Genomic DNA, 23855 nt, shown 5'->3' with positions numbered 1-23855 from the left:
AAGTAGAGTAAATTTGTCATGTGCCCCCTGTGATACGGGCGATTTGCAGCTGTTTCTAAAGACAGAAGTAGGAAAACTTACATGGTTTCCTATCATTGCATGGAAACTAAAATGAGGAAACAAAACAGGTGGTCCTGGACTTCAGCCTTTTATTTTCTTAGGGAAGACAGTAAAAACTCATAGCTGTATGGTGTCTGCTAACATCCAGATGGCTGCTTCTCTGAGCACTGTCAAATCAGTGGCAGATGTGAGTGGAACTTCAAAAGGAAGCAATGTGCTGGGCAAATACTGTTGGCTGCAGCCACCTGTTCCAGTGGGCACTTGCCCTGCCTTATCCCATTACTTTTCCAGTACTGGAAAACACCAGCTAGACCTGACTTCCAAGAAGCACTGTGGGTCTGCATCACAAATGATGTGACTTGCTTCAGTCCCTTACTTTCCCTGGAGTATCTTGTCAGTAGTGCAAGTCCTGCCTGAGACTTGTGATGGGTTTTGTGACAAATGTGGGGAACGGGAAGCTCAAGTTTCGATTCTTGCTGTGATGAGGAGGGGGTTGGTATCCTGATTAACTATATTCCTCTTCTGGTTTGGGCTGTGCCTGCACTCCAGCCTCTTGAGGCTGCTACCTGCTGAGCTATTGCTCTGCTGTTAGGTGTCTGCAATGCTCAACCCTCAAAGTCTTGTTCTTCTGCTACAAATGCAGAGGGGGTTTTGTTATTACGGCAACACTGAAGTTGTGCCTGCTACTGTACCTGGGGCCAGTAGCAGTGTGTCATTAGCGCTGGCTTTAGCCTAGGCTGGGCTCTAGCTGCATGTTGCAGCCCTAGGTGGTTTGGCTGCGCTGCCCTTCTGTTTGGGTGAGTGCTGGCGTGGCCAGGTGTAAAGACACTGCAATATCACTAATATGGCAGGTATCTCAACAGAACTGCATATGCCTCGGTCTCCTCTAGCTGTACTGCTCTATCTGCTCTTCACATGTGCTTTCACTGGTCTCCATGATCACCTCCATCAGCCCCACGTAGTCACCTTCGGCTAGAGAGATGCCAGAGTCATTGGGGGATGGACTCTCTGCTCTTCTTGGCTCTTTTGTAGGGGGAGTATTGGTGCTTCCATTTTCAGTCTCTCTCGTGATCCTGGAAACTTCTGCTGGATGCTGGTCTGGAGCGCTGGCTGCATCTTCTAAACTTAGGCTGCGAGCATCAGGGCCCGTGTTCCCCATGTGGGATCTCTCCAGCGCTGGAGATGTTACAGGAGTGAATGAGAAGCAGAGGGAGGCACTGCCTCCGGGGGTTTTGTTACTGGGGGTGTGAAACGCGCTTGAATGCTCAGAATTGGGAGTGGCTGATGCCGTGTTCTCCAGGGTTAGCCAGGGTGGGTGGGAAGCTTTCGAGCTCTTCAGACTCTTGAAGCTACCCTGCTTCTCGTGGTCTGGGGACTCTGCTAAGAAGGGGAATTTAGGGCTCTGTGATGCTGTGGACTGAGCTCCCGGACTTCCTGTGGTGGTAGCTTCTCTGATTTTACTGTTAGAGTTGCTCTTTTCTTCTTCTGCTGTTGCAACCAGTGAGTCAGGACCTTTGCTCCGATCTGTTGGCCAAATAAATGTTTCCTTTGCACCTGAACCAAGGGAGCTCTGGCTCTTATACGTATCGCTGACCCTGGAAGGTGAGGAGTTGACAATGACGTCCCGAAGAGAAGTTGAGCATGCAGCGATGCTGGAGAGTGCAGGAGGCTTCTTGCGGCCTTGGCGTCTAGAAGGGAAAATCATGGGGATAGAGCTGATCGGTGTCTGTGGAGCACTGTAGAAACCAGGTCTCTCATAAAATGGGGTTGACATGAAGGCGTCAAACTCCCTTAGTTTTCCATCTTCGCTGTCCCACTGCTCCTGTGAGCTGGAGTCTCCCCTTGGCTGATTGATGCTGCAAGGGCTTGCAGACTTGCCCACGTCTTGGTATGTATAATGGGAGAAGGGGGATGTGGGGTCTCCTCGTCTGCGCAGCAGGTTCATCCGGGAAGAGGACCTGGAGAAACTCGGTGACTGGACGCCAAGGAGGCGGCCCAGGTGTCCCAGTAACGGTGTAGAGTGGTTGGCCTCCTCATTCTCTTTAATTTGCTCCAAGGGCTGGAACTCCATCTCTTCTTTCTGCATGCTGGGGAAAGGCAAAATGGGCTGTTACACAGCCACAAAAGGAGGTGGTTTCTGGTGGAGAGGCTGGCAGCACAGGGAATGCTGCTGCCAGCGACAAGCCTCTCTCTTCCTGTATTGCCATTAGATATGTGTTAGGCCCCCCACAATAGGGATGCTCATAGTAGAGGGGAGGGGGGAAAGAGGTCAAAGGCATCCTTTTCTGCGGAGGATGTTGGCTATTGTCTCTGGTTAAGCCTAAAAGTATCTTAGGGCAAGATTTCACAGACTATAGAGAAAGAGATTACTGCTACCTCTTACCCCTCAAGTATAATATCCTGCACAAGACCTGACTGTTCGGACACCCTGTGGCTGCACTCACCTGATATCAAAAGTTGAGCCAAGGAACGATGGGCGCTTGTACTCAGCAGTGGCTGCCGTGTAGGGTGGCTGGGGATCGGGCTCATTCCAGTACAGGTCCTTCTCCAGAATGGGTAAATCCTGATGCATCTCATCCACTGCCATAAGGGAGACCTGCAGGGGACAGCAGAAATGTCATATGGGGTGAGCAGCATTACGTGTGCCTATTATCGGTGGACAAAGGAATGCAGGGCAGGAAGAAGCAACGTAGCACGGAAGCGAGCCAAGTGGCTGGGTTTGCTATGTGCTTTCCTGCCACTTGGGTCTTTTCTCACACAGAGAGATTTAATTAATTGGAAGGAAAGTGATGCTGAAGGAGGCAGGAAAGCAATACGCTCACTAGGACAGAAGGGCTCAGTGTTAGGAAGGGAAGGTGGGGAGTTATTGCATGGAAGAAAGCAGAGGAGGCAGTTCTAGATAGAGACACAGGGTGGAAAAGCTAGGGAGGGGCAAGAATGATGTGTCATTCAAAGGCAGCAAGGGTGTGAAATGAACAGTCTGGATCCATCGTGTGTGCCAGAGCGGGGACTAAAGCTGCAATCGGTCTCTGTTTACAAAGATTCGCCAAAAGCCCTGTCTTCCCTGGCGTGTGGGGGGGTCTTCCTGGCACAGGTCTTGCCCCCACATTCTTCCCGGAGCCTGGGGTGCCTCCTTGGCTGCTGAGGGGGAACACTGAGCTGGCCCCCTTCACCCTTGTATTTCTTGGGAGGCCTTATGCTCTCCTCCTGCTCTCCTGGCCGTCTCCCTCTGGAGATCCTGGGCCCCTTCTTAACGTGCAGCCACTGACGCCTCAGGAAAGCACAAGGGCACTAGGGACTGCTTCTCCGCTCCATTGCAGGCATGGCAGGTAGGCAGCAGAGGGGTTGCAGGAGAACTTTGTGACTGCGCTGATGGGGCTTGCTAAACCCTCGGGTGCAGTCCTGCCTCATTGTTCTTCCGCAGGTCAGGCTCATCTGGAGGATCCTGCCTTCACTTTACCTGCAGGTTCCTGTCGATGAGCCAGTTGGTTTCAAAGTCATCATCGTCCTCACCAAAAGGGTTGATGAGTTGCTCGGCCACCTGCATGTGGAGAGCGCATAGCAAAGGTCATCATGGTCATACCTGCCCCTTTCCCTGCAGGGAGAAGACCTGTGCGGCAGAGTCAAGCGTGGCGTCCCCTGAATTTGGAGCAATGCTGTTCCTCCCAGAAAGGGGTGGGTTAAAAATGGAGGCTTGCCAGCGGCTGGGAGACATTGGTACACACAGATAACTGCCCCTTGCTCACACAGCCCTCCTGCAGCTGCAGACCACCCCTGCAGGTAAAGTATAGTCTACTGCCTCTCTTTTTCCCCAAACTAGTCAGGACCAAAGCTTAGGAAAGCTGGAGCTGATCCCAGGGTGAGATACTCAGAAACTGAGAAGGTCTTGGCAATACTCTTAGCCCCGTTGGCTTCCCGTTTGTCTGCCAGCCCCTGGCATGTCGCCCATAGGCCAGAGAACACAGCTGGGTCCCTGGTGAGCACACACTGGGAAAAACCCGTAGCTGGGTCAGATTCCAGCTCCAGACGTATTTTCTTGGACTTACCTTTAACCAGCCAGCATAGAAGAAGAACTGCAAAAACGTAAAGACAGGCACGAAGAGGTCTAGTTCATGGCCAGGATATGCTTTTTCGGGATCCAGGAACTGCCGCCCGATCAGACAGGCCAGGAAGAAGCTGTAAACAGCCACGGTCACCACCTGGGAAAGATGCCAGAGGACACACCAGAGGAGTTTGAGTTCCCAGCTTGCTTTCCCAGCATCTCTCTTCAGTTCCATCCCACACAACTCCAAAGAGTGGCAAGCTGCTGCAGAGCTCCTGGCTCTGTAACCTTTTGAAAGCCTTGGATTCAGTTATGACAGGCTTTTGCAGGAAGATGCATTTCCACTGCAGAAAGCTTTAAATATGCCCTTTGCCCTTTAGCTCTTACATATACTGTATTTCATTCCACGCTGTTCCTGGAATGACATCCATGTAGGCGTCACAGAAGGACAGTGGCAGAAGAAAGCACATGACATCCTGGAGGGAAAGAGCTTAAACAACTGACACATGGCTGCATGGTTGTTCTGCTGCCAAAGTAAGGGGTGCTGTAAGCTTTTTTCATTCTTGTCCTTGCCTCTCCTGAAAGCTGTCTCGAGCCCCTCATGGCTCAGTCCATGCTGGCAGCCGGCTTCCAAGTCAGGGAGGGAAGCCCTGGCAGTGCTGCCAGCTCTAAACTAGCTCTTTCCTTCCTGGTCTTCATGCTGGGCCTTTTTTGTGTTTGCCTGCTTGCTTGCCCGGATTTCAGGCTACAATGAGCTTTGTGCTTTTCTCTGTAATCACGGGTCTGGAAACTTCCCCTTTTCAAATTAAAAGCAGCTGAGACTCTTGCGTGGTCTCTTGACGCAACAATCAAGGGGGTTAAAAACAAACACCCAGCATCACAAGACTCTTGAGACAGCCATGCAGTTCCTTGCAGTGAACAGTGCAGGGCTGTTTTGTGATGGGCAGGACAGAGAGTGCCTGGAATGACAGATTTTTTGCGTTGTGGATGGGCACCTATGAAAAAACGGGTTGTGTACTGCAGAGGGGGCAAAGACACGCTATGATGCTGCTTTTGTTCCTAGAGTGCAGGACACTGGTCTGTGCAAGAATATGGTTCCCCAACATGTTTCCCATTAACCTTCAGGGCTGCATGAACGGAAGCAGTTCCCGTTTAACGGTGGAGTGCATTAGTGTTATCTGAGCAGCTGGATTGTATGAGACAAAGGAGCAAGTTGGTGCCGAAGTGTCTGTCTGGGTTTGCATCAAGAGAGCTATTAAACAGCTGAGTACACGCACACAGCTCTCTCACACACATGGAACGACTCCATCAGAGCTGCCCTGCCTGCTGGAGCAGCTTTGCTGGCAGACAGATCTCAGCTCTGCTGAGTAGGAAGGAACTGTTTCAGTGACGTGCTCCCTGCAAGGTGGTGCAGGGAGTGGGTCTGTGTGTATCTTGTGTTTTCTGTGCACCCGTGTGGCACACATCGTGGTTACTTACCCCTGGACAGTGGGTGTTTCTTGTAGAGGTGGCTGTGTCCGAGTGAGGGAAATAAGGCTGGGTGTGCGCTGCTGAGCTATGTATGTGAGAGAGCTGACGCGTGTAGGTGGGGATGAGGGGTCCGAGCGTATCTCGCGTCAGCGTGGTCCATGTGTGGGTCAGGTGTGGGTGTAAATGGGGGTGCCCCTTGTAGCCTGGGGCAGCGTGCTCAGGCAGGCAGCGGAGCAGTAGGTGGGGGGGATCCCTTCTCACCTGAGTGTAGACCAGGGGGATGCTGATCCAGTCATACCCATAGAGTCGCCCGCACTGGCTGCGCAAGGTGTTGAGCTCCTGCAGTGGGGAAAAGGAACAGCCTGTCAGCGTAACTTTGCATCTCCTTGCTGGGGACGCTGAGCCTCTCTGGACCCATTGGCCTTCGTTGCTCCAGCCCATTCCCTCCTGCTCACACCTCCTCTGGAAGGGGGGGCTCAGCCAGGACTCCTGCTCCTTTGGTGCCCAGCCTTACCCCAGCAGACCACCAGCAGGGTCTCTCGCTTGCCCTGGAGGAGCCCCTTGCTGCCTGGGTGTCTCCGTCTGAGCCCAAGATCCCTTCCTAGCTCACTTCATAGCAGAGTTTCTCTCCTCACAAAATGAGCAGCCAACAGGTTAGGCAAAGAATGTCTCAGGAGCATCCATTTCTCTCTCCTGACTATATAGTGAGTCTAGATAAATAGCCCAGGGGGAGATCTTTCTCTCTGGGCAGATGAATCTCATTCCAGGCAACAGAGACAATGTGACTTTCTCTGCACATGAATACCAGGAATGATGAGCTGCTCTGGACCTTTTTTCTCTGCAGCTGGGCAGGGATCATTGCCAGGTCTTGCGTGTGGAGCATGGCCTGCTTCCCAGGACTATCTAAGAGTTTTCAATAGTGAAGTTTTCTACAGGCACCTTCGTTGTTGGGGATGCTTTTGACCTCTCCCGGTCTCTTTCAGATACATGCTTCCTTGTGCTTCCTTGTGGCTTTTCATCTGTATCCTAGAGACCTCCACTGGCCACTGTCATTGGCTGCTCTGGAGTGTGTGAAGGCTGGAGGAAAGCTGATCAAGGACCTGCTACGTGGGTGTCTCCCATTACCACACCTAGATGTGAGTCCCATGGTTCCTCCCAGTCCCACATTTGAGAAAGATGTCACACTCCCCTCACCTCTAATATACGTGACATTGCTACCATGTCAGCAGGCCATGAAAAACCTCTGTTCTGTCACAAGCTGGAGAGTGGCAGTGGGAGCATTTCCCATCAAAGTTAATCTAATATCCCCAGGGATGGGCTTGGCTCACTGTCCCACCTCACCATTCCTGTTCCTTGCCTGACTCTGGAAATCCCTGTAGTTCCACCTGGAGGACTGGATGAGGATCTCAAGCAGTTGCCTATTGCCTCTGTCACTCACATTCAGGATGCCTTGGAGCAGCACGCTGTCCCGGATCCTTCCCTCGTTCCTTGCCTTCACGGCCAGATTGGAGAACCACACACACGGGATCCAAAACTTGTTGTGGGGGGAATTCAAGCTCTCAAACTTCTTGTGCTCTTCTGGTGTCATGAGGCCTGGGTGGAAAAGAGTAGATCGGAGAGGGATGGCCGTAGAGGGCAGAAAGGAATTGATCTGGTCTGGAGTGAAAACACATAAATCTCAGGTGGTCACCCTAGCTCTCCTTAAAAATCACAGGAAAGACGCAGGCACTCAGCCTTTGGGAGACACATAGAAGGACAAGTCGTCTTGTTAAAACAGTGAGTTATGGAAGTGTGAAAGGCAGGCTTTTCTCATTTCACTTTGGATGTCTGCAGTGTATCTGACCAGATCACAGTCAGCAGGGAGATAAAGTACTGCTGAGGGTGCAATTGCCTGGTGTACATAGACATTTGTTGAGAATGGGATAACTTGTGTCCTAGAAGTGCCTGTTTCTCTCTCTGGATTGCAAAGGGAACCCAGCTGACTAGGGCAGGTGCAGACATCTCCCTTTGGGCAGACTGGGAAATGTTGTACCTTGAGGAGCATCTTCAGACAGGATTCAGGGTGCCCAGCAGTTAAGGTTGGAGGTCTGAGGCTCCAATTCCCACCTGCCCAGTGGAAAACTGTTGCCCTGAGGGAGGACAAACATGACCACTTGGCAGGGGTCTGCTCGTGCTCTGCTATAGATCTATGCACCGGATATTTACTATATTAGCATTATTTACTACAGAGAGCTCTTCTCTTCCCATGCACACTTTCAGTGCAGGGCAAGCAGCTCCCAGTGAAGTCACTGCATCAGTTACCCTAATCTGATCAGCCAGGGCTGCCCCGTGTCCTGCAGCATATCTGCATTCACAAACCAGATCTCAACACTCTCCTTATGTAAAAAATTTGGGCAGAGATCCTTCATCTTTCAAACAAGCCTTCCAGCCACTAGTAGGAACAAGCACGCTGTGCAATGGGGAAACAGAAACAGTTGATTATTTCGCAAGAGCAGAGCTAGGGCATGAGCAGATGCTTAGCACCCGCTGCAGACATCAGCTGAGCCCATCGCAGCACTACCCCATCTCCAGTCTGGAGGGCATGTGGCCCTTTCCAAGCCTCTTTGCCCCAAAACCAGCAGGAAGGTGCTGCTGCCTGCTTGGTGCCAGAGCTGTGCAGAAGGCAGTACCAGTACTGACCTGCCCTCACGACATGCTCCATGCTGGGGAAGCGCTTGTAGACAGCAGTGCTGACTGAGCGCAAGATCAGCACGCTGCACAGGTTGCTGTAGCGCATGAGGGTGCGACGCAGGAGCCGCCCGTATTCGTCCTCCCCATCTACGTTGCAGGAGACCAAGTTCATGATCCGGTCAGGCCATGGGATGCTCTCATACTGAGCCCACCAGCGGGACACCACCAGAGCCACGTAGAAACCTAGAGGTGAGCCGAGCAAATTAGCTGTCCTAAAGAAGTGGGAGATGTAAATGCTTATATGTAGGAATTCTGGTACTGCGCATACAGGAATGGGTGCAAGCATGCCTGGAGGGCAATTCAGATCTCCACACTGAAGTTAGAATCTGGGTTTCACAGTTTATTTGGTGCTATTTTGTCCCTGCCATCCTGGCAGAACCCAGAACATGCTAGTATATCTGGCCAGTGCAAGCTGTGTGCTGGGGGCATACCTCACAGCTGCAACATGGCATGATGTATTCTGCTTGAGGAGTTTTACAAAGGCAAAGGCAGGGATCTGCTCAGTGAATCTTGCCTGCCTGCAGAGCTATATCAAACCAGGGAGAAGAAATGCTCTCCCTTTCCCTTCCCTGTGTATTCCCAAACAGAGCTCCTTACCCAGCACAAAGGACACGGGGATTAGCTCAGCATAGCTGTTGCAGTAAAGCGCCAGCTTCTCGAACATCAGCCTTTGGCTCTCACTTAGGATCAGCCTAAAAGGGAGAAAGAGAAGCATCAGCCTCAAAGAAGACTCGGTGCCTTGTTGGGCCTGCTGGGATAGGAGTCTGGCAAGGGAAGCCAAGGATGGGTAGTCACGACACTGCCACGCCATCAGTCTGGGGATGATGCGAGCGAACAGCCCTCGTGTGCCTGGGACATCAGCCCACCTCCCCAAAATACCCTGCTGACCAGTCCAAAGGACCTGGAAGTGGTCACTGGCAGAGAGCATGTGGTAAGTGATGCAGTCTGATGTCAGGGATTACCTCTATTTTTCTCACTCAGGAGAGTGCTATGTGGTATGAAACGTTTGACACGAGCTTGGATGTGCACCACTTAATATCCTGCAAAATGTCAGTCCAAGCTCTGCTCTTAGGTGAGTCCCTGCCTCTTTCTTAGAGCTGCTTTCCTACCTCCATGGTTCCTGTCTCTTAGAGCTGCTTTCCTACCTCCATGCTGCATCTGTGATTGAACCAGCTAGGGGAGCTCCCTGTCTTTGCTCACCAAAACCAGACCAGCCACAGAATACAGTTGCCTTATCCCAGATCTGTGGTCCCAGAGCTGATGTCTGCTCTCAAGAATGTACCCAAGGTTTTGCCTGTTGTGTAAGAAGGGAAAGTCCCTCCTAAAGCTCCCCACTGTGAGACATCTCCAGTATTAGTTCAGCCTTGGTCTCCACTGATCTACACACTATTCTTCTGTCGGTAATCACCAAATGCAACTCTTCATCCCAGGGAAGAGAAACTGTGTTCCTTCCCAGGAGAGTAAAAGGACATTTGTCAGCGGCTAAGCCATACTGGAGCAGTTCTTTTCCTCCTGTGGCTGGTGAGTGGCTGGCCAGCTCCTCTTCACCAGGACCACTGTCCCAATACTTCGTCGCTCAGCTGTCCTGCTCCAGGACAGGCTGAGAGTGAGGGGCTGTGTTAGTGTCGGAGTGTAAGGGTGCTTACCTGTAGACAAGACTGATGGTGAAGTAGAGAGAGATAAAAATAAGGAACTCAGAGTAGAGAAGTTTGTAGATACTTCCTTTCCATTGGAGCAGGAGCTGTGAGAAGGTGCCTAGGCGGGCGTCAGCTACGCGGTTGGTGTATGTCACTGTCATCACAGATCCTAGTGGAGACACAAAATGAGCAGATGTTGAAGTTGCCAGCAAGCTTGCACAGAGGGAGGAGACAGGGACACCTCAAGTGTCCCAGCAAGCAAGCAAGATGGAAGGAAGGAAGAGAGAAAGAAGCAATGAGCTGGGATCAAAAGACAGGTAAGATGAAGTCAGTGACATAGAGAACCAGGAGGAAATTTATGGTAGGCAATTAATTTAATGAGCTTGCCATCTTTTTCTTGTCTTTGAGTTGCATGTGAGCTGGTTACAGTGATAAAGAATATACTTTCTGGTGGAGCCCTTCGTTTCTAGTGTTTGTTTATCAGCATTCAAGTGGGGCTGGTTGGTCGGACGGGACAGAGCGCACGTGCCAGTCCCTTCCAGAGAACAGTTGTTTACGATTAATTCTCAGGGTCACAAACTCCAAAGTTGCTTACTATATTTTTTTTCCTTGTAGTATTTGCTTCAAATATGTTGTTTCTGTAAATCTGCTTGTCAGGAAGTGTCTTCCTGGAATACTGCTAGCAAAAAAAAAAGAAATGCAAAGGAAAGCAAAAACCCCAGATCCAGATGAAGGTACCCCTGGAGATCTGACAGTTTTTGTAGCACTTGCCCAGAAAGTATAGCTGTCTTTAAATTTGGGCTGAGGGCCATATATGGACTGTGCTGGTCCTAGTCCTGCAGGCAGAACAGCACTCCTTGTTAGAGAACTGAGTGATGGAGTTTGTCCAGGCTCACAGAGCACAAATTCCAGCAATTCCACCTCCTCTCTCCTTCAACCATACGTTGCACAATAAATCACGCTGGATGTAAAAAGGCATTCAGGCTCATGAAATGCTTCCCAATCACGCAGCATCCCCATTGCCCTTCTAGTCTAACCCTGGATAAGTAATTCCTTATCATCATTTAATAATCAGACTCACATTCATATAAGCCTACATTTGTGAAGAAAACCAAACCAGTGTAATCCATGCCAAGCAGATAAGTCAATGATCCCTTGGTCCATAAATAATTATCCAATGTGAAAACTATTGGTATTTCTAAATCAAAATATGTTACCAGGATGTTACACAGACATTACTATCTAACAGAGGTAGTAACGTTAATAGTTGTGGGGCCTTGGGCTTTTCCCTGAACGATGGAGACAAAAAAGCACTTCAAGGGACAGTTCAGACCTTACTGCTCTGTAGCAGCAGCTGAAGGCAGGTGAGTTAGTGTACGTGCTCCTCATTTAAGCATCTCAGTGAAAGATCTGCGGTTAGGTGGGGACAACTCAGGTCTCAGTGAGCTAGTGCTGTGAAGAAAAACAGCAAACTCTCTTTTGTTGGCTACTTCAACCGAATAGCATCTTTGTCCTGGCTTTGGCTTTTCTGTGCTGCTCCTCCCTTGGGTTTCCCTGTCATAACTCTCCCCAGGTCCCCTCTCAGGTTATATCGGAGGAGCAGAGCTGGCACCTGCCCTGTCAAGGGCTCCCCAGCTGCACAAACGCACCTTTCACTAGAGCCTCGTGTACATTCATGCCGTTTCCATATGTATTTCTGGCTAGTGCACAGGACCTAGAAGAGTGGTTTTTAACTGCCCTAGAGACTGCACACACAGGGAGTATAAAGATGAGAAATGTATGCAAACACCCATAAATTTGTTGGGGGCTGCTTACAGAGAGCTGGCTGTTTTCTCTATGCTTTGGGTCTTGAAAGTACTCAGGGAGACTCTTTGTTGCATAATTCAAATACAGATTCACTCTTTACCAAAGATGGAAAACTTCAGCTCTTGCCCTTGTAAAGAATGGATGTCACGCACCTCTATGCAGTTCTGCTCCGGCACAGGATCTTGGGCTTTTCCCGGTGCTTTTTCCTCCAGCCCTGAATAGTTAAGGCACTTCCCTGCCCACCTGCCAGCTTGTGCGGGACTGCCCCGGGATGTCGCTCGGCAGCTGGCACACTCCAAATACCACTCGGGGTTTAGGTACGTGGTGGGAGGCGACTCGCTGCAGCACCGGCACTGGCACACCGGAGTCGGTATGGGGAGAAAGAGCCGTGCCCTACGCGGCGCCGGCACAGCCCGTTCCCCAGGGATCCGCTGCCTGCATCCGCCTGCCTGATCCGTTCCGGACTAACCATTGCACCTGAAGGTCGACTGATGCTAATCAGACTGTGGGAGTCCACAGCAAGCAAGATTCTGCAACAGCAAGCCTGCGTCAGGTGCATCACCCGCCACGTGCGACGGCAAACAGACACGAGCAGCTATCGCAAAGACGGAGAGCAAGCGGGTACAGCGGACAGATGGAGTGAGAGGAGGTCACGGATAGGCAGGAAGATAGATCTTTGAAGGGATCTATCTGCTTTTGGGAGGACTAGATACTTACAGTCATGGGGTCCTGAGCTGTGCTGGAGGCTGTGGAGGTTTGGTCCCGCACGTGTCCTTGCTGGGTCCTTTGTGGCCCACGCCACAGCCCGCCTCCTCGTGCCCCCTTGGCTCATGGGGGGATTGAACCTGACAGACACGGTGTGCTAAGGAGCCTGAAACCCACTTGGGAGCTGCAGCCGGTCACTTGATGCCATAATCCTTCCTCATTACAAAAGAGACTCTGTTGTCTTTTGCCCTGTTCCCTTCTAATCTTCTGAGTAAGCCCTGCGTGTTTATAGAGGCGGCCGGAGGAGGGGGAGGCAGGGCTGGCTGCTCCGCAACTGCTGCTGCTAACTCCTGGCACAGCCATGGTGCCTGCCAGAAGAGAGGCATTTTTCCTCTAATTCTTTCCTGTTTGGTCTCTTTCTCTGTGTCACGATCTTACAGGAGCCCCAGGAGATTAAGTAGGGCTGGAATTTTCCACAAAGGCTGTAAAATGTCAGCCTTGGGGACTGCGCAGCCCTCTCTTCCCTGGGGAAACTCCTAGCTCAGTGAAAGACCTGGCCCATGCCCTGCCTGGCTCTCAGCAGATGTTTCTCTCGCTGTCTCTGCTGCCCCTGGATGAGTTTGCCATCTCTTCTAGCTGTAGGTTGGATGCTGGGGACTTCCACTCTGCCACTGGCTCCCCAAGACTCTTTCCAAGTGTTCACTTTCTTTTCCACTTGCTTCTCCAGCAGCGCTCGGAGGCTGTCACTGCTCTTTCTTGCACGCCACCTTGGGAAACACCGGTCCTTGCCTTTGTCCTTGAGCCTCCACCAAGCCAGAGAACTCGTTGCCTCTGTCTCTCCAGGGTTCTCAGCCCCTTTTCTGCTCCCAAGTTGTCCCTCGCAATTGTGACCATCCTTCTCTTTCTTCCACCATCTCTGGCAATCTCTCCTGTCAAGTCTTTTAAGACATTCCCCTTCCATGAGGCTCTGAATCAAGAGCCTTCCTTACCAAATTAGTCTTGCTGTGGCATGCACCCTTCACTGTCAGCAGGCTCCTGGGCAGCAACCCCGTGCCCATAGGCACAGGACTTTGCATAGCCCACAGCTCGTCAGGAGGACCCCCATGTCTCTCCATCCTCTTTCTGCTCAATCCCTTGGGAAGTTGTTTCTGTTGTCCAAGGTAGTAGCATCTGCCCCCTAAACACCTGTATTTCCTCCATTCAGCTCTTGCTGAGCTGCTACAACATTCAGTGACCTGGAGACAAGGAGCTGCTCTGAGCCTTAAGCCAAGCCGTACCCCTGTCTCACCACCTGGGCCCAATTAAATAAGTGTGCTCTGACCCTCCGAGCCTCCATCATTTAGCCGGCTGTGGGCCACTGTGGAGGGGGAGCACAGGTCTGATCCCTGCAGGTAAGAGCAGCTGGAGACCCAGACTCCTTGGTGAGGCTCTGTGGGGTTGCCACGTGTGTTTTTTCACTGCTCTTTCTAGCTAGCAGGCAGAAAAGTCTCCAATGAAATGAAATTAAGAGCTAGTTCTTGTAATAACCTACTTTCTCTTGTGCTGGTCTATGTGCCTGTGTCTTTGACACTTGTTTAGCATCAGCAGCAGGGATTAATTTGTCCGAACTGTAGGTTTCTCCTTCCTGTGTGGCTGAGCCTAGGCAAGGGGAGAGTGTTGTGTCACTGCTTCTCTGAAGCAGGCGCTGCCTGGCATTTGTCTAATGTGGGGTTTCTGGGGCGGTCCTGGGAATTTCTGTCAACGGTGGGGAGATGATAGTTTAAAACATGGGACTCAGTGCCAGCATCTGAGGTTTTAATTCTGGTGTGGGCTGTAGTGTGTTGGATTACCTCTGGTCCTGATCCCTTTTTGACAAAAATGGAGGGAACAATCCTTGCTTCTTCTACCCGGCACCAAAACCAAGGAGATCTCCTGACTTCTGCTAGTCTCTGGGTAGAAGCTGCTCTGTATTGGATCGCGTGATATGCAGAAGGACATGGGCACACATCTGGTGGGAGTAAGTTACAACACCTGGCTGTGCAATTGGGAGGCTGCCACACTATGTGTTGGGAGAACAGGTATAATTACAGGGGGAAGGGATGGACCTGGAGCGTTTGGCCTTACCAGAGTCCTTCCTGCATGAAGACCCTGCATCCCTGGGTGTGCTGCAGCTCCCTGGCCCTGCAGCCCCCCTACCAGGGGTGACTTTCTCTGGGTAGGTGGGAGGGCAATGCAGAAGAGAACAGGCAGCATGGTGGTTCTGCCGTGTGAGATAAGGACCTGGCAGGAGAAGCAGGGGCACATGGAGGGCCACTGGGAGAGCCTCACATTCCAGGTGTGGAACTAGATAAGGGCTCTCAGCAGTGGCCAGAGGCAAGTGAGTAGGGGGTTGCCTCGCTGGCCCAACCACAGCAAACTCGTCATACTGACTAAAGGAGCACGTAGCTTTGTGCCTATTGTCATGAGCAGCACCTGCTAGCTCAGGGGGGAAAAGCAGCATCCACCAGGACCAAAACACCCCAGCTGTCCTCCCTTTCTGAAGCCTTGCCCTGGGCAGGCAGCGGTGCTGTTTCAGACCCTGGTGTAGCTGCCCCGGTGTAAGTGGCATCTGTCTGGGACAGGAGGTGGTGTGCCCCGGTTTTGCTGAGGCTCCGGGACAGTCTTGTCCTCAGAGGTGTACTTACTGTGTTATCTGCTCTGTTTTGGGGCTGGGCTTGCTATGAGGTCCCTGAAACTTTGCTCCTAGGTTGTGGCTGCTCCCAAAAGGCCCTTTTTATGGCCAGGATCACAGGGCTGGGACAGAGTCCCCAAGTGATTCAGGATCGTGACAATGTCTTGAAACACCAAACAGCTCTGTGAATGGGGGTAAGAGCTGGGAGAGCACAGGGATGGACCCTCTCTGAAGGCAAGGTTGTCCACGCAAAGGTGCAGCTCCACGGTTTGGTCCTCCCTGTTGGGGAGGTATCCAGAGAGAAGGAATTAGTGGACAGGCAGGCTGAGACAGTTCTTGAGGGTCTCAGTGCCTGAGCCCTCATCCCCACATGTGGCAGAGGGACAAAAATGGTTCAGGTGAGACATTTGCTGGAGCTGTCAGGAGTGTTTTGGGTGCTCTTGGGGACTCTAACGTGAAACAGCAAAACCTCCAGTGTCCTGCTCTTTGCGGGAGGATGTGCTGGCATCTGGGGGACTCTGCTGCCCTCCTCTGAGAGCAGCTCAGCTGGCAGCTCGTGTGGTTCACAGCTGCTGTTAGGACAGCATGAAATATTTGTGGAATTTAATATGAAAGTAAATAACTGAGGGGCTACCAGCGTGGCAGCGCTGCTTGGATCTCTTTTCATGTCCCCTGTGGCCTCAATCCTTACAGGCCTTGAGGAAGATGCCGGTCCAAAAGCCTGCCTTGCACAGAAGCAGAGGAGGTGCTGACATCCATCCTCAGTCTCACAGCCCTGGAATCATTCTCATTTTCTCCATTTTACAGATGCAGAGATTGAGTTACTGTGATGGGAAGTGAATTCCCGCTTTGGGAACCCCGAAGGGCCGCTCTGTGTGCTGGGTTAGCTGCAGCTGTCTGGGAAAGGCACCGTACCCTCCTTGCTGTCTCCCATAGAATAACAAGTGCTTTTCTCAGAAGTACACCGTGGGTGCCAAAGCTTGAGAAATCCCTTTCCCTTCTCCAGTTTCAGTGCTGAGATAGACACAGAGGCAGCTGGCATCAGGGGTGTCTCTCAAACCGACATTCTTCCCTGGAATCTGGTGTAATAACAAAAAAAAAAAGAAAAAAAAAAGTGGAAAGTATCTCAGGAGGTGCTGTTTTGCACAGACAGGATTTACTCTGAGGTTTGAGCTGGCCGTGAATGTTTGAAGAGGATGCAGTGACCCTCAGTGCTTTTGTGAGGACGCCCAGACTTCTTTCTCTTATGTTGCAAAATTCATCACGGATTCTGCGCCATCCTGGGGGGGGGGGGGCCTGAGAGTTGGGGGCACACTAAGGGTGATGCCTGCCCCCCATGTAGCACTTGAGCGCAGTGTGGTAATTTCTTCTTCGAGGACTATGCACTGTTCTGACATAGGGAGGGGGTAACTTGCTGCTCTAGTGGAAGAAGCCACATCCCTGCCAGCCCTACTGCTTTTTACAAGTGTCTTTGTTTTTGTTTTTTTCCAGCTCTGTGGCAAACCAAGAGCCATCTGGTAGCACTAGGCTCCCTACTGCCTGTGAGGCGGAGTTGGCATATGTGTGTATAAGCAGGCATTTGGGATGGCACGGACCAAGCTGCAAGATGTCTGGGAATCCTGGACAAATGCTCAGTACGTGGACAGACTGACTGTACCTCATAGCCTTTTTTTGCCATCACTCCCTGACACATCTAGGTATGTCTTTGCCCAGGAGAGATCAGCAGTATACGAGCACGACATCTCTCTACCGCTTTGTGGTTTCAGTGCCAAGCTCTGTATCTCCCTGCAAATCCGAGTGCTAATCTCTGTCTGCATTTTATTTTTCAGGGGCCTGGAGGGGGACAAATCTCTCCCTCTGGTGTTGCACAGTTTGGTTTGTACAGACATGAAAAGGAGGGGACAGTCCTTAGTGAGGTCTCCCTTTTCCTGCCTTAGCCACCACGGTGGGGGATTACATTCCAAAGGGAGGACCAAAAGTGTTGGTCCTGCACATCATTTCTAGGGACTGCCTGCTGCCTCCTTGCAGATGTTGTGGGAAAGATGCAGGACTGAGAAGTTTCTGGTTGGATAAACAGCAACTGAATCAGCCAGCAGAAAGAAAAACCTTCCTAAAAAGCTGAAGGACAGTCCTCCTTTCTCTCTGGGTTTCCCAGCTTCTCTTCCTCCTTTTCCATCTGGTGTCTCTTCCCCTGGGTTCAGGCTGAACCCTTCCTTCGAATGATGCTGCCGAGCGTGAGGTTGCTCTCTGTCAGCTGTCTGCAGCTGAGGACCAGCGGGACCAGCAGTGTCTCTGGTGCGTCTCTGCTCAGTGCCACGATGCGACTGCTCTTAGCAGCATCCATCTGAGCAATACAGCACTGCTGCCCCAGGCCAGCCCCCAGCTCTGCTCTTCTGGCTCTCAGTCAGGAGCTGAGCACTGTGCTTTTTCAGTCTTTTCTTTTCACCCTGTTGCCCTGGAACAGGGGGTGCACTTTCTTGGGTGATCAATCTCCACGAAATCGGAGATCTTAGACCCAGAGACCCCAGAGGGCCCTTGCTGAAGCCCTTCCAGCCAGTTGAGAAAACATGCTGCACAGCTGGCCGAGACAGGCGAGAGGGAGGGGAGCGAGTGGGTGGATGAAGCCTGGAGTTTTAGGCCATTTGTTTTCATTCTCATTTTCATGGCAATAACATCCGGTCTGGGTCTGCTGGGTCAGGGGTGTAGCCCTGCTTTCCAAGCATTACGATAATCCCTGTTTCTCCTTCCCTTCCCAGCCTGTGTCTGTTTTTTTTTTCTTTTTGTTTTTGTTTTTTTTTAAATTGTAGTAGGATCTGAATCCATGAGCAGACAAGGCAACCCAGAGGAGGCTTCAGCCCTCTCCCGTGATTGGGAAGCATCTGTACTGGGCACGGTGTCCTAGCTGAGAGCTGCTTTTGCTCTGCAGGTTGGTCTTGCTCTTTGTTTGACCCAAACTCAGGATTTTGAGTCCTGCTCTTCATTTGTGACCCATTCAGAGGAAGGTGTGGGCACTCCGGGAGGGAATATGAAGGATCGGGATGATATGGAGGCAGAGAACTTGCTGTCTACAGGAGGCAGTTAGGACCACCAGAAACAGATCCCACCAAAAGGGAGCCCCTGCTTTGCTCTGGTGGTTCCCCAGTTGCTCAGTACATGTGCATTAGTGTCTGCCTCCATGTAGCCTGGGCTGAGAGGACATCACCGGGGAATGGTGTGGAGGGACTGACAGGGGACTGCTCGGCGTGCCGGAGGAGGTGTTCAGATGCGGAGCTGGGTCAGAGGACCCAATGGGGTGCCACAAGTGTATCCCTGCATCTGAGAAACCCAGAGGAAGGCTTGGGGGGGTCCTTTCCTTTGTGAAAGAGCTGTGGGGAGCAAGGGACCTGAGGGGACCCGACTCTCAAGAAGTCATAGAAAGCATTAGCAAGATGCTGCTTTGCCTGGAGGAGATGGGAGGATGAGAAACAAAAGGTGAGGAGTCAGGGAGGTCAGTAGCTTGGCGAGGTGGATCTGCAGGAGGGACGTGAGAACCAGGGGGGTGAGTGGGTACAAGTGACAGAGCAGAGGCAGTGGAACTGGGGAAGATATGGGGGGAAAAAAGGTGACTAAAAATGCCTATGGCAGTGGGGAGGTACCACGTCAGGGCCTTCACAACAGGTATGTGCCATGCTGCGAGACTTGCAGGACGCAAAGTGGATTTTATGACACTTCATTACCCAGAGGTCAGTGATTTTTTCAGCTTCCATGAAATGTAAATGGGAAATAATGTGGGAGAGAGCAAGGTACTTCCATGGTGTGAGATGATGGTGCTGGGTTAGAGCTTCCAACTGCACTGGACTTTAAGGTTGTCTGGTGGTTTGTTGTCTCTTTAAACCAGAGGTGGGAGCTGGGTCTGTGTCTCACCAGCTGCTGGGTTGGACACTTTGGGACACTTCACAACACTGCCTGGAGGACAGCTAGCCTTGTGCAAAGGGCATGGAGAAGGCAGCAGCTTTTCCTGCCTCAAGGCAGCTTGCATGATAACCCTCAGCTTGGGAGTGATACGTGCCGAGTTTTGCTCTGCTGGGCCAACCCATTCACCTGGTTATGGAGAAATCTCAGGGTCTGTCCAGGTTTCCTCAATGGCTCTGCCTCTCCTTTGGGGCAGGGAGTGAGGGGGAGCACAGGCCACTCTCACCTTGCGACCTGTTATTTTTGCAAGCGGCTGGGGTTCAGCATCCCCAACACATCCTCTTTTAATGCTTCCTGTCTGCATTATCAGTTCCCTTTCTTCCTGCCTTTGTTGGATCCTGGAAGTTCTAGCTTTCTAATCTGAGGACCCTCCGTCCCTGCCAGCCAGGCCTTGGGAGTTAATAATTACAAAGACTAATTACTTCTGGTGCTGCCTTGCGAAGCTGAAGATCCTTCCCCTCCTCCCAAAAGTTCCCTGAAGATAACAAAGGTTACAGCCATCGACACAAACCTCTCAGACACTTCGCTCCGAGACTTCGGAGCATGGGGTTAGCCTCTCTCGTCACCGTGGAGCCTGGCCATGAGGCAGGGCAGGGCTGTAGATGACACTGACACCCAGGAGAAGCTGGGACAAGGAATCGCTCCCTGTGTAGTATCTACAGCGGCGCTCTGCCATGGATACAAGGATCACCATGTCTAACTTGCCTGCCTTCGGCGCTGTGTCTGGCAGCGAGGCAGAGGATGGGGCAGCTGAGACCAGCGGGTCAGCTGCCCCTGTGTGCGAAGGCTCGGGGGGGATGCCGCTGCCTGGAGGAAAGCCCAGGGCAACGGCGAGGTAGGATGCAATGGGAAACGTGGGGGAAGGACCGATCTGGAAGACATACTCTGAGGGTGGCCTGCGAGGGCAGGGGCGGGTTTTGGTCCAATGGAGGCACTGTCACCAAAATTGCAGTGCCGTCAATCCAGAGGTGGTTGTGGGATCTGCTGTGGGACTGGGGTCACAGCGGGAATGTTTTGCCTGTTTTGTTCCCAGCAGGCAGACATGCTCCCAGGGACAGGGACAATGTGCTGTGCGCTCCCTGGAGCACTTGCTGGGGAGGTGGGAACCTCACAGCGGCAGTTGTCCCTCTGCCTGTAGGTAATGCCCCAGTGAGAGGGTGAAATTCCTAGAACCATAGCTCCTCTTGATTTCAGTGGTGGGCTGTGGAATGGATTGGGCATTTCCCAATGCCCCAGGAATCCCCTGGCGCTGACCCTTTTTGCCCCTCTGTGCTAGCAGAGCAGAGCAAGTGAGGAAAAAGCTTTCAGGATGAGTATGCCCTGGGCAAAGGGGCTCCTCCACACACAGGTGGCGATGCAGGGGGGAGGAGAATGGGTGGACAGAGAACGGTGTGTTCCCACTGCTTTGCAGAGAGGATGTAAATCAGTGCAGCCACGTGATTGCTCTCATCGACTGGGAGAGCTGCCTGGCTCCCTCAGCCTCCTGGAGACAGTGCGTGGAAGGATGAGCTAGCTAAATATTGGAGCCACAGCATCCAAAGTTCAAAGCTCAGTAACAACGAGACCGACTTGTCTCATTCATGTAAGGGTATGGAAAGCCCAGTGCTTTCCTCGAATGCCAAGTTTAAAAATCCTGGTCCAGTCCCACTGTTGCCCACCACTAGGAAGCACAGGCCTTTCTTGCCCTCAGCCAAGTTACCCCATCCTTTCACCTTCCTGTATATTATCATTTCTTTACATCCCAGGCTTCCCCAATGAGCCCACAGAGCTGTCTCAGCAGGAGTCTGAGGGCATGCTTCGTGCCAGGGAGGGATGTGTTAACAGGGAGCGTAAGGGTGTTATCAGCTGCTGGTACCAGTTTGAATCCCTGGCTGAGCACACACCTTCTCCCAGGGCCCCTCCAGCTCTGCAGGCTGTAAATCCTAGTGACATCCACTTGCATGCAGCTGCTTCCCTTGTACCAGCATCGCGGCAGGGGTTGCCTCTCCGCAACCTCCGCTTTGTAGGAAGGCTTCTCACTCACCCCCGCAGAGAACATCTCAGAGATCGTGAGTCAGGAGCCCCAAACCAGGACGCTGACAGCGATTCTGAGGTTTGCGTTTCTCATGCCTATCCCCTTAGGCCTTTTAGAAGGCTTGCAAACTCTTCCACTGAATCATAGGTCTGGAAACGTTCCTGGTTTTATTGCTGAGATGGGAGACCGGCGTGATTTCCAGCTCGGGCAACCGCAGCTCTAAGGAAAACACAAAGTACCGTGAGGCTAATAAAACCATTACACCGCCGAGGGGACAGAACGCCGGCCCCAAGCGCAACACCACCCGCCGGAGCGGCTCCGGGCGGCCCACGAAGTGGCCTGCACGGCCTCAAGGCCGAGAAGGAGCCAGGCTGGGCTCCAGGACCCGGTACTGGCCGTTCCCGGGACACTGCGACGACGGGCGACAGAAACCGCCCGCCATGGCTTCCCGCCCTTCTCCTCAGCGGCCGGCGGGGCGGCAGTGCGCAGGCGCGCCCCCTGCCGCGCAGAGCGGCGCCGGGATCACGTGGTGTGTGTCGTTCCCCCCCCCGCCCGCGGGCGGCGGGAGCGCGTCCTTCAGGCGGTGCCGCAGCGCCGGGCACGGCTCCGGCTCCGGGCATGGAGATGGCGGCGGGCGCTCCTCCGCCTCCGCCGTGAACAGCAGCAGCAGCGGCGGTGGTGGGGCCGGTGGGACCCAGCTATGCGGCGGGGGTACGTCCGGGAGCCCGGCCTTTCGGGTCCGGGAGGCTCAGGGCAGCGGGGCCGGGCCGGTGTGTGGGGCGGGGGTAGGCGGCCGCGCTCTGTGGGCCCGCGGCGTCTGGTGGCCGGACATTCCCTTCCCTTCTTCCCTTCCCTTCCCTTCTTCCCTTCCCTTCTTCCCTTCCCTTCTTCCCTTCCCTTCTTCCCTTCCCTTCTTCCCTTCCCTTCTTCCCTTCCCTTCTTCCCTTCCCTTCTTCCCTTCCCTTCGGGGGGATTCGGGCCGGGCTGTCGTCTCCCCCCCCCCCGCAGCCCCCGAGCCTCACCGCCTGTGAGTGCGGGGACAAGGGCGTCTTCGTGTGGAGAAGCCGGGCTGAGTTTCCCCTTGGACTTCCATTGGGGTTTGCTTGTTTTGTCGTTAACACCTTGCGTCCCTGCAGCCCAAAGCCTCAGCCTCCTCTCAAGGCTCTGCAGGCGTGTGTTTGTGCGTGCAGTTGTGTGGAAGCGGAGTAAGGAGACGGAGTAAGGAGATACCGTGTCCCCCAGCAACCCTCAGGAAGGACACAGTGGGTGATTGCTGTCTGCTGAGGCAAATACAAGAAATACAGATTGCGTGCTCCGCTATAATAAAACGCTACCATATGCTTTGCCAAAAGCTTTTGAGAGGCACGTTACTGAGCGCCCGGCGGGGCAGTGAGCGGGCTGTGGACCGATGCCGGTTCGTGGTGGTGCGGTATGGCAGCGGTCAGGCTTCTGTCCTGATCGGGATGGAAAAATCAGGTCCCCTTTGCAAGCCGGAGGGTAAGAGTTTAACCTGGACAGACCCACAGGTTGTTCGTACGGGAAATAACCCTGTCAGATCAGCACTGCAGGAAACATGTGGGGCCCGCTGGAAAAAGTGCAGATCCTGCACATTTTTTTGCTTTTTCTACAGAATCCAACTTTAGAAGGTTGTGGGCTGTTGGTTTTGGGTTTTTTTTAAGTTTGCATTTCTTGTGTCAGTGTAGGACTCTTAGGATATGATACGTTTTTCCGAGGAAGATAGCCACCAGTCAGACCAGCGATAGCAAGAGCGTGCGAGTGTATGTCATGGTCTTTTGGTTTCTGGGTGGGGGGTGTATTTCAAAGCCCCAGCTGGACACTGGAGATTGGGGCTGGGCTGGGCAGAAGCCAGCATAGCCAAGGCTTTTGTGGGGATTTTGTTTGCACAGCGTGGAGAATGTACTATTCCGTCATGGAAGATGGGATGATTTTTCAGGATAGGTTTTTAGGTCCCTTGGCATTATGGAGTGTGGGTGGGACTGTTTCATTCCTCCATGTCCTCTAGTTTTCTTCCATAACGTGTGGAAATACACTGGAATACCTGTCTCCCAAGACAACTTTCCTCTGAGGACTTGAAAGTCATAAAGAAACAATGTTGTTTTTTTCTTCCTGTTATGTATGGGTTAGATTGGCTGTATTAGTAGTTTAGAGGACTGTGGAAATGTCCCTTTGCCTTGCTGCTGCTTTATTTTTTTTACTAGCTGCTTGGTTTTGAATCCAGCTTTTCCTCTGTGCTCTGGTTTGTTTTGGGTTTTTTTCCTTCTGATCACAGAAGCTGGAGGTGCTCGGTCTGGCTGGGGCCCTTCTGGTGTGTTTCCTTTCTAATACGGAAGAACCTGGAGAGATGTGTTCTCTGCAACTTAACCTGTCTAATCTCAAAAAGTCCACAGCAGACAGGGCTTCCACTATGCCACCTGAGAAATGGTTTAACTGTTGGACAGACCTCTCTGTTTGGCATGCTTCTCCTGCTTGGTGGCAAATCCATTGCAGAGAACCTCCCCTGATCTCTGGGATGAATTGGTCTTGTTATGTCCCCAGCTTCCTGTAATGGATTTAATTCCTTCCTTTGGGTCATTCTCTTGCTCGATCCCTCTCTTTCCTTAGTGTTTGGAGCCTTTGGAGACCTCCTCATCCCATTAGCGATGTCACTGTTTAGGTAAGTGACCTGTGTTAGCTAATCTTGACCTTTCTAAACCATTTTATTTCTTCTGTGCTGTTCTGCCTTTCCTTTAACCAAACGTGCCAACAGAGCAGCCTGACTGGATGGAGCAG

The 23855-nt window shown here is 52.3% G+C and overlaps 2 protein-coding genes and 1 long non-coding RNA gene across 14 annotated transcripts in view; 2 read left to right on the top strand and 1 right to left on the bottom strand.

The window, feature by feature from the left end:
* Positions 1 to 132: 132 nt before the first annotated feature.
* LOC115352164 (bestrophin-1-like) lies at positions 133 to 13047 on the bottom strand. 3 transcript variants are annotated; one of them, XM_030039890.2, is made up of 10 exons: positions 12463 to 13047; positions 9949 to 10108; positions 8900 to 8994; positions 8252 to 8485; positions 7011 to 7165; positions 5834 to 5911; positions 4107 to 4259; positions 3521 to 3601; positions 2505 to 2656; positions 133 to 2147 (listed from the first exon to the last, which is right to left on the bottom strand). In XM_030039890.2, the coding sequence occupies exons 2-10, from the start codon at positions 10098 to 10100 to the stop codon at positions 947 to 949; spliced, it is 2301 nt and encodes a 766-aa protein (XP_029895750.1). In that variant the 5' UTR covers positions 10101 to 10108; positions 12463 to 13047; the 3' UTR covers positions 133 to 946. The 3 variants fall into 3 exon arrangements, with proteins under 3 accessions (XP_029895750.1, XP_040984965.1, XP_040984966.1); XM_041129031.1 differs by lacking the exons at positions 9949 to 10108; positions 12463 to 13047 and having other exon boundaries at positions 8900 to 9230; XM_041129032.1 differs by lacking the exons at positions 3521 to 3601; positions 9949 to 10108; positions 12463 to 13047 and having other exon boundaries at positions 8900 to 9230.
* RAB3IL1 (RAB3A interacting protein like 1) overlaps positions 9145 to 23855 on the top strand; it is a 31393-nt gene continuing 16682 nt past the window's right edge. For 6 of the 10 annotated variants that reach the window (XR_005934088.1, XM_041129035.1, XM_041129039.1 and 3 more), the window contains exon 1: positions 23688 to 23739. Coding sequence is in view for 9 of the 10 variants with exons in the window: in XM_041129035.1 (XP_040984969.1) it covers positions 23726 to 23739 (14 nt within the window). In the remaining variant the exon portion in view is untranslated. Of the gene's footprint in view, positions 9234 to 21613; positions 21777 to 23687; positions 23740 to 23855 lie in introns of those variants that run through there. The other 4 variants (XM_041129037.1, XM_030039896.2, XM_041129038.1 and 1 more) reach the window with 4 other exon arrangements.
* On the top strand, positions 16595 to 17223 carry LOC121233846. The gene is made up of 2 exons (XR_005934089.1): positions 16595 to 16797; positions 16930 to 17223. It is a non-coding gene; the product is annotated as an uncharacterized LOC121233846 (long non-coding RNA).

Source organism: Aquila chrysaetos, chromosome 16, assembly GCF_900496995.4.
Source record: "Aquila chrysaetos chrysaetos chromosome 16, bAquChr1.4, whole genome shotgun sequence".
NCBI lineage: Eukaryota > Metazoa > Chordata > Aves > Accipitriformes > Accipitridae > Aquila > Aquila chrysaetos.
The sequence above is the reverse complement of the archived record's forward strand: the minus strand, read 5'-3'. Positions and strand labels throughout refer to the sequence as shown.

What these genes read in the sequence shown, in the direction of transcription:
- LOC115352164 (XM_041129031.1), bottom strand. Translation starts at nt 9,230, where the DNA reads ATGCTCTCTGCCAGTGACCACTTCCAGGTCCTTTGGACTGGTCAGCAG. An exon ending in GGAGCATGTCGTGAGGGCAG is followed by an intron (nt 7,166 to 8,251) that starts GTCAGTACTGGT and finishes TTTTCCACCCAG; the next exon opens with GCCTCATGACACCAGAAGAG. An exon ending in TGCTCCAAGGCATCCTGAAT is followed by an intron (nt 5,912 to 7,010) that starts GTGAGTGACAGA and finishes TCCCCACTGCAG; the next exon opens with GAGCTCAACACCTTGCGCAG.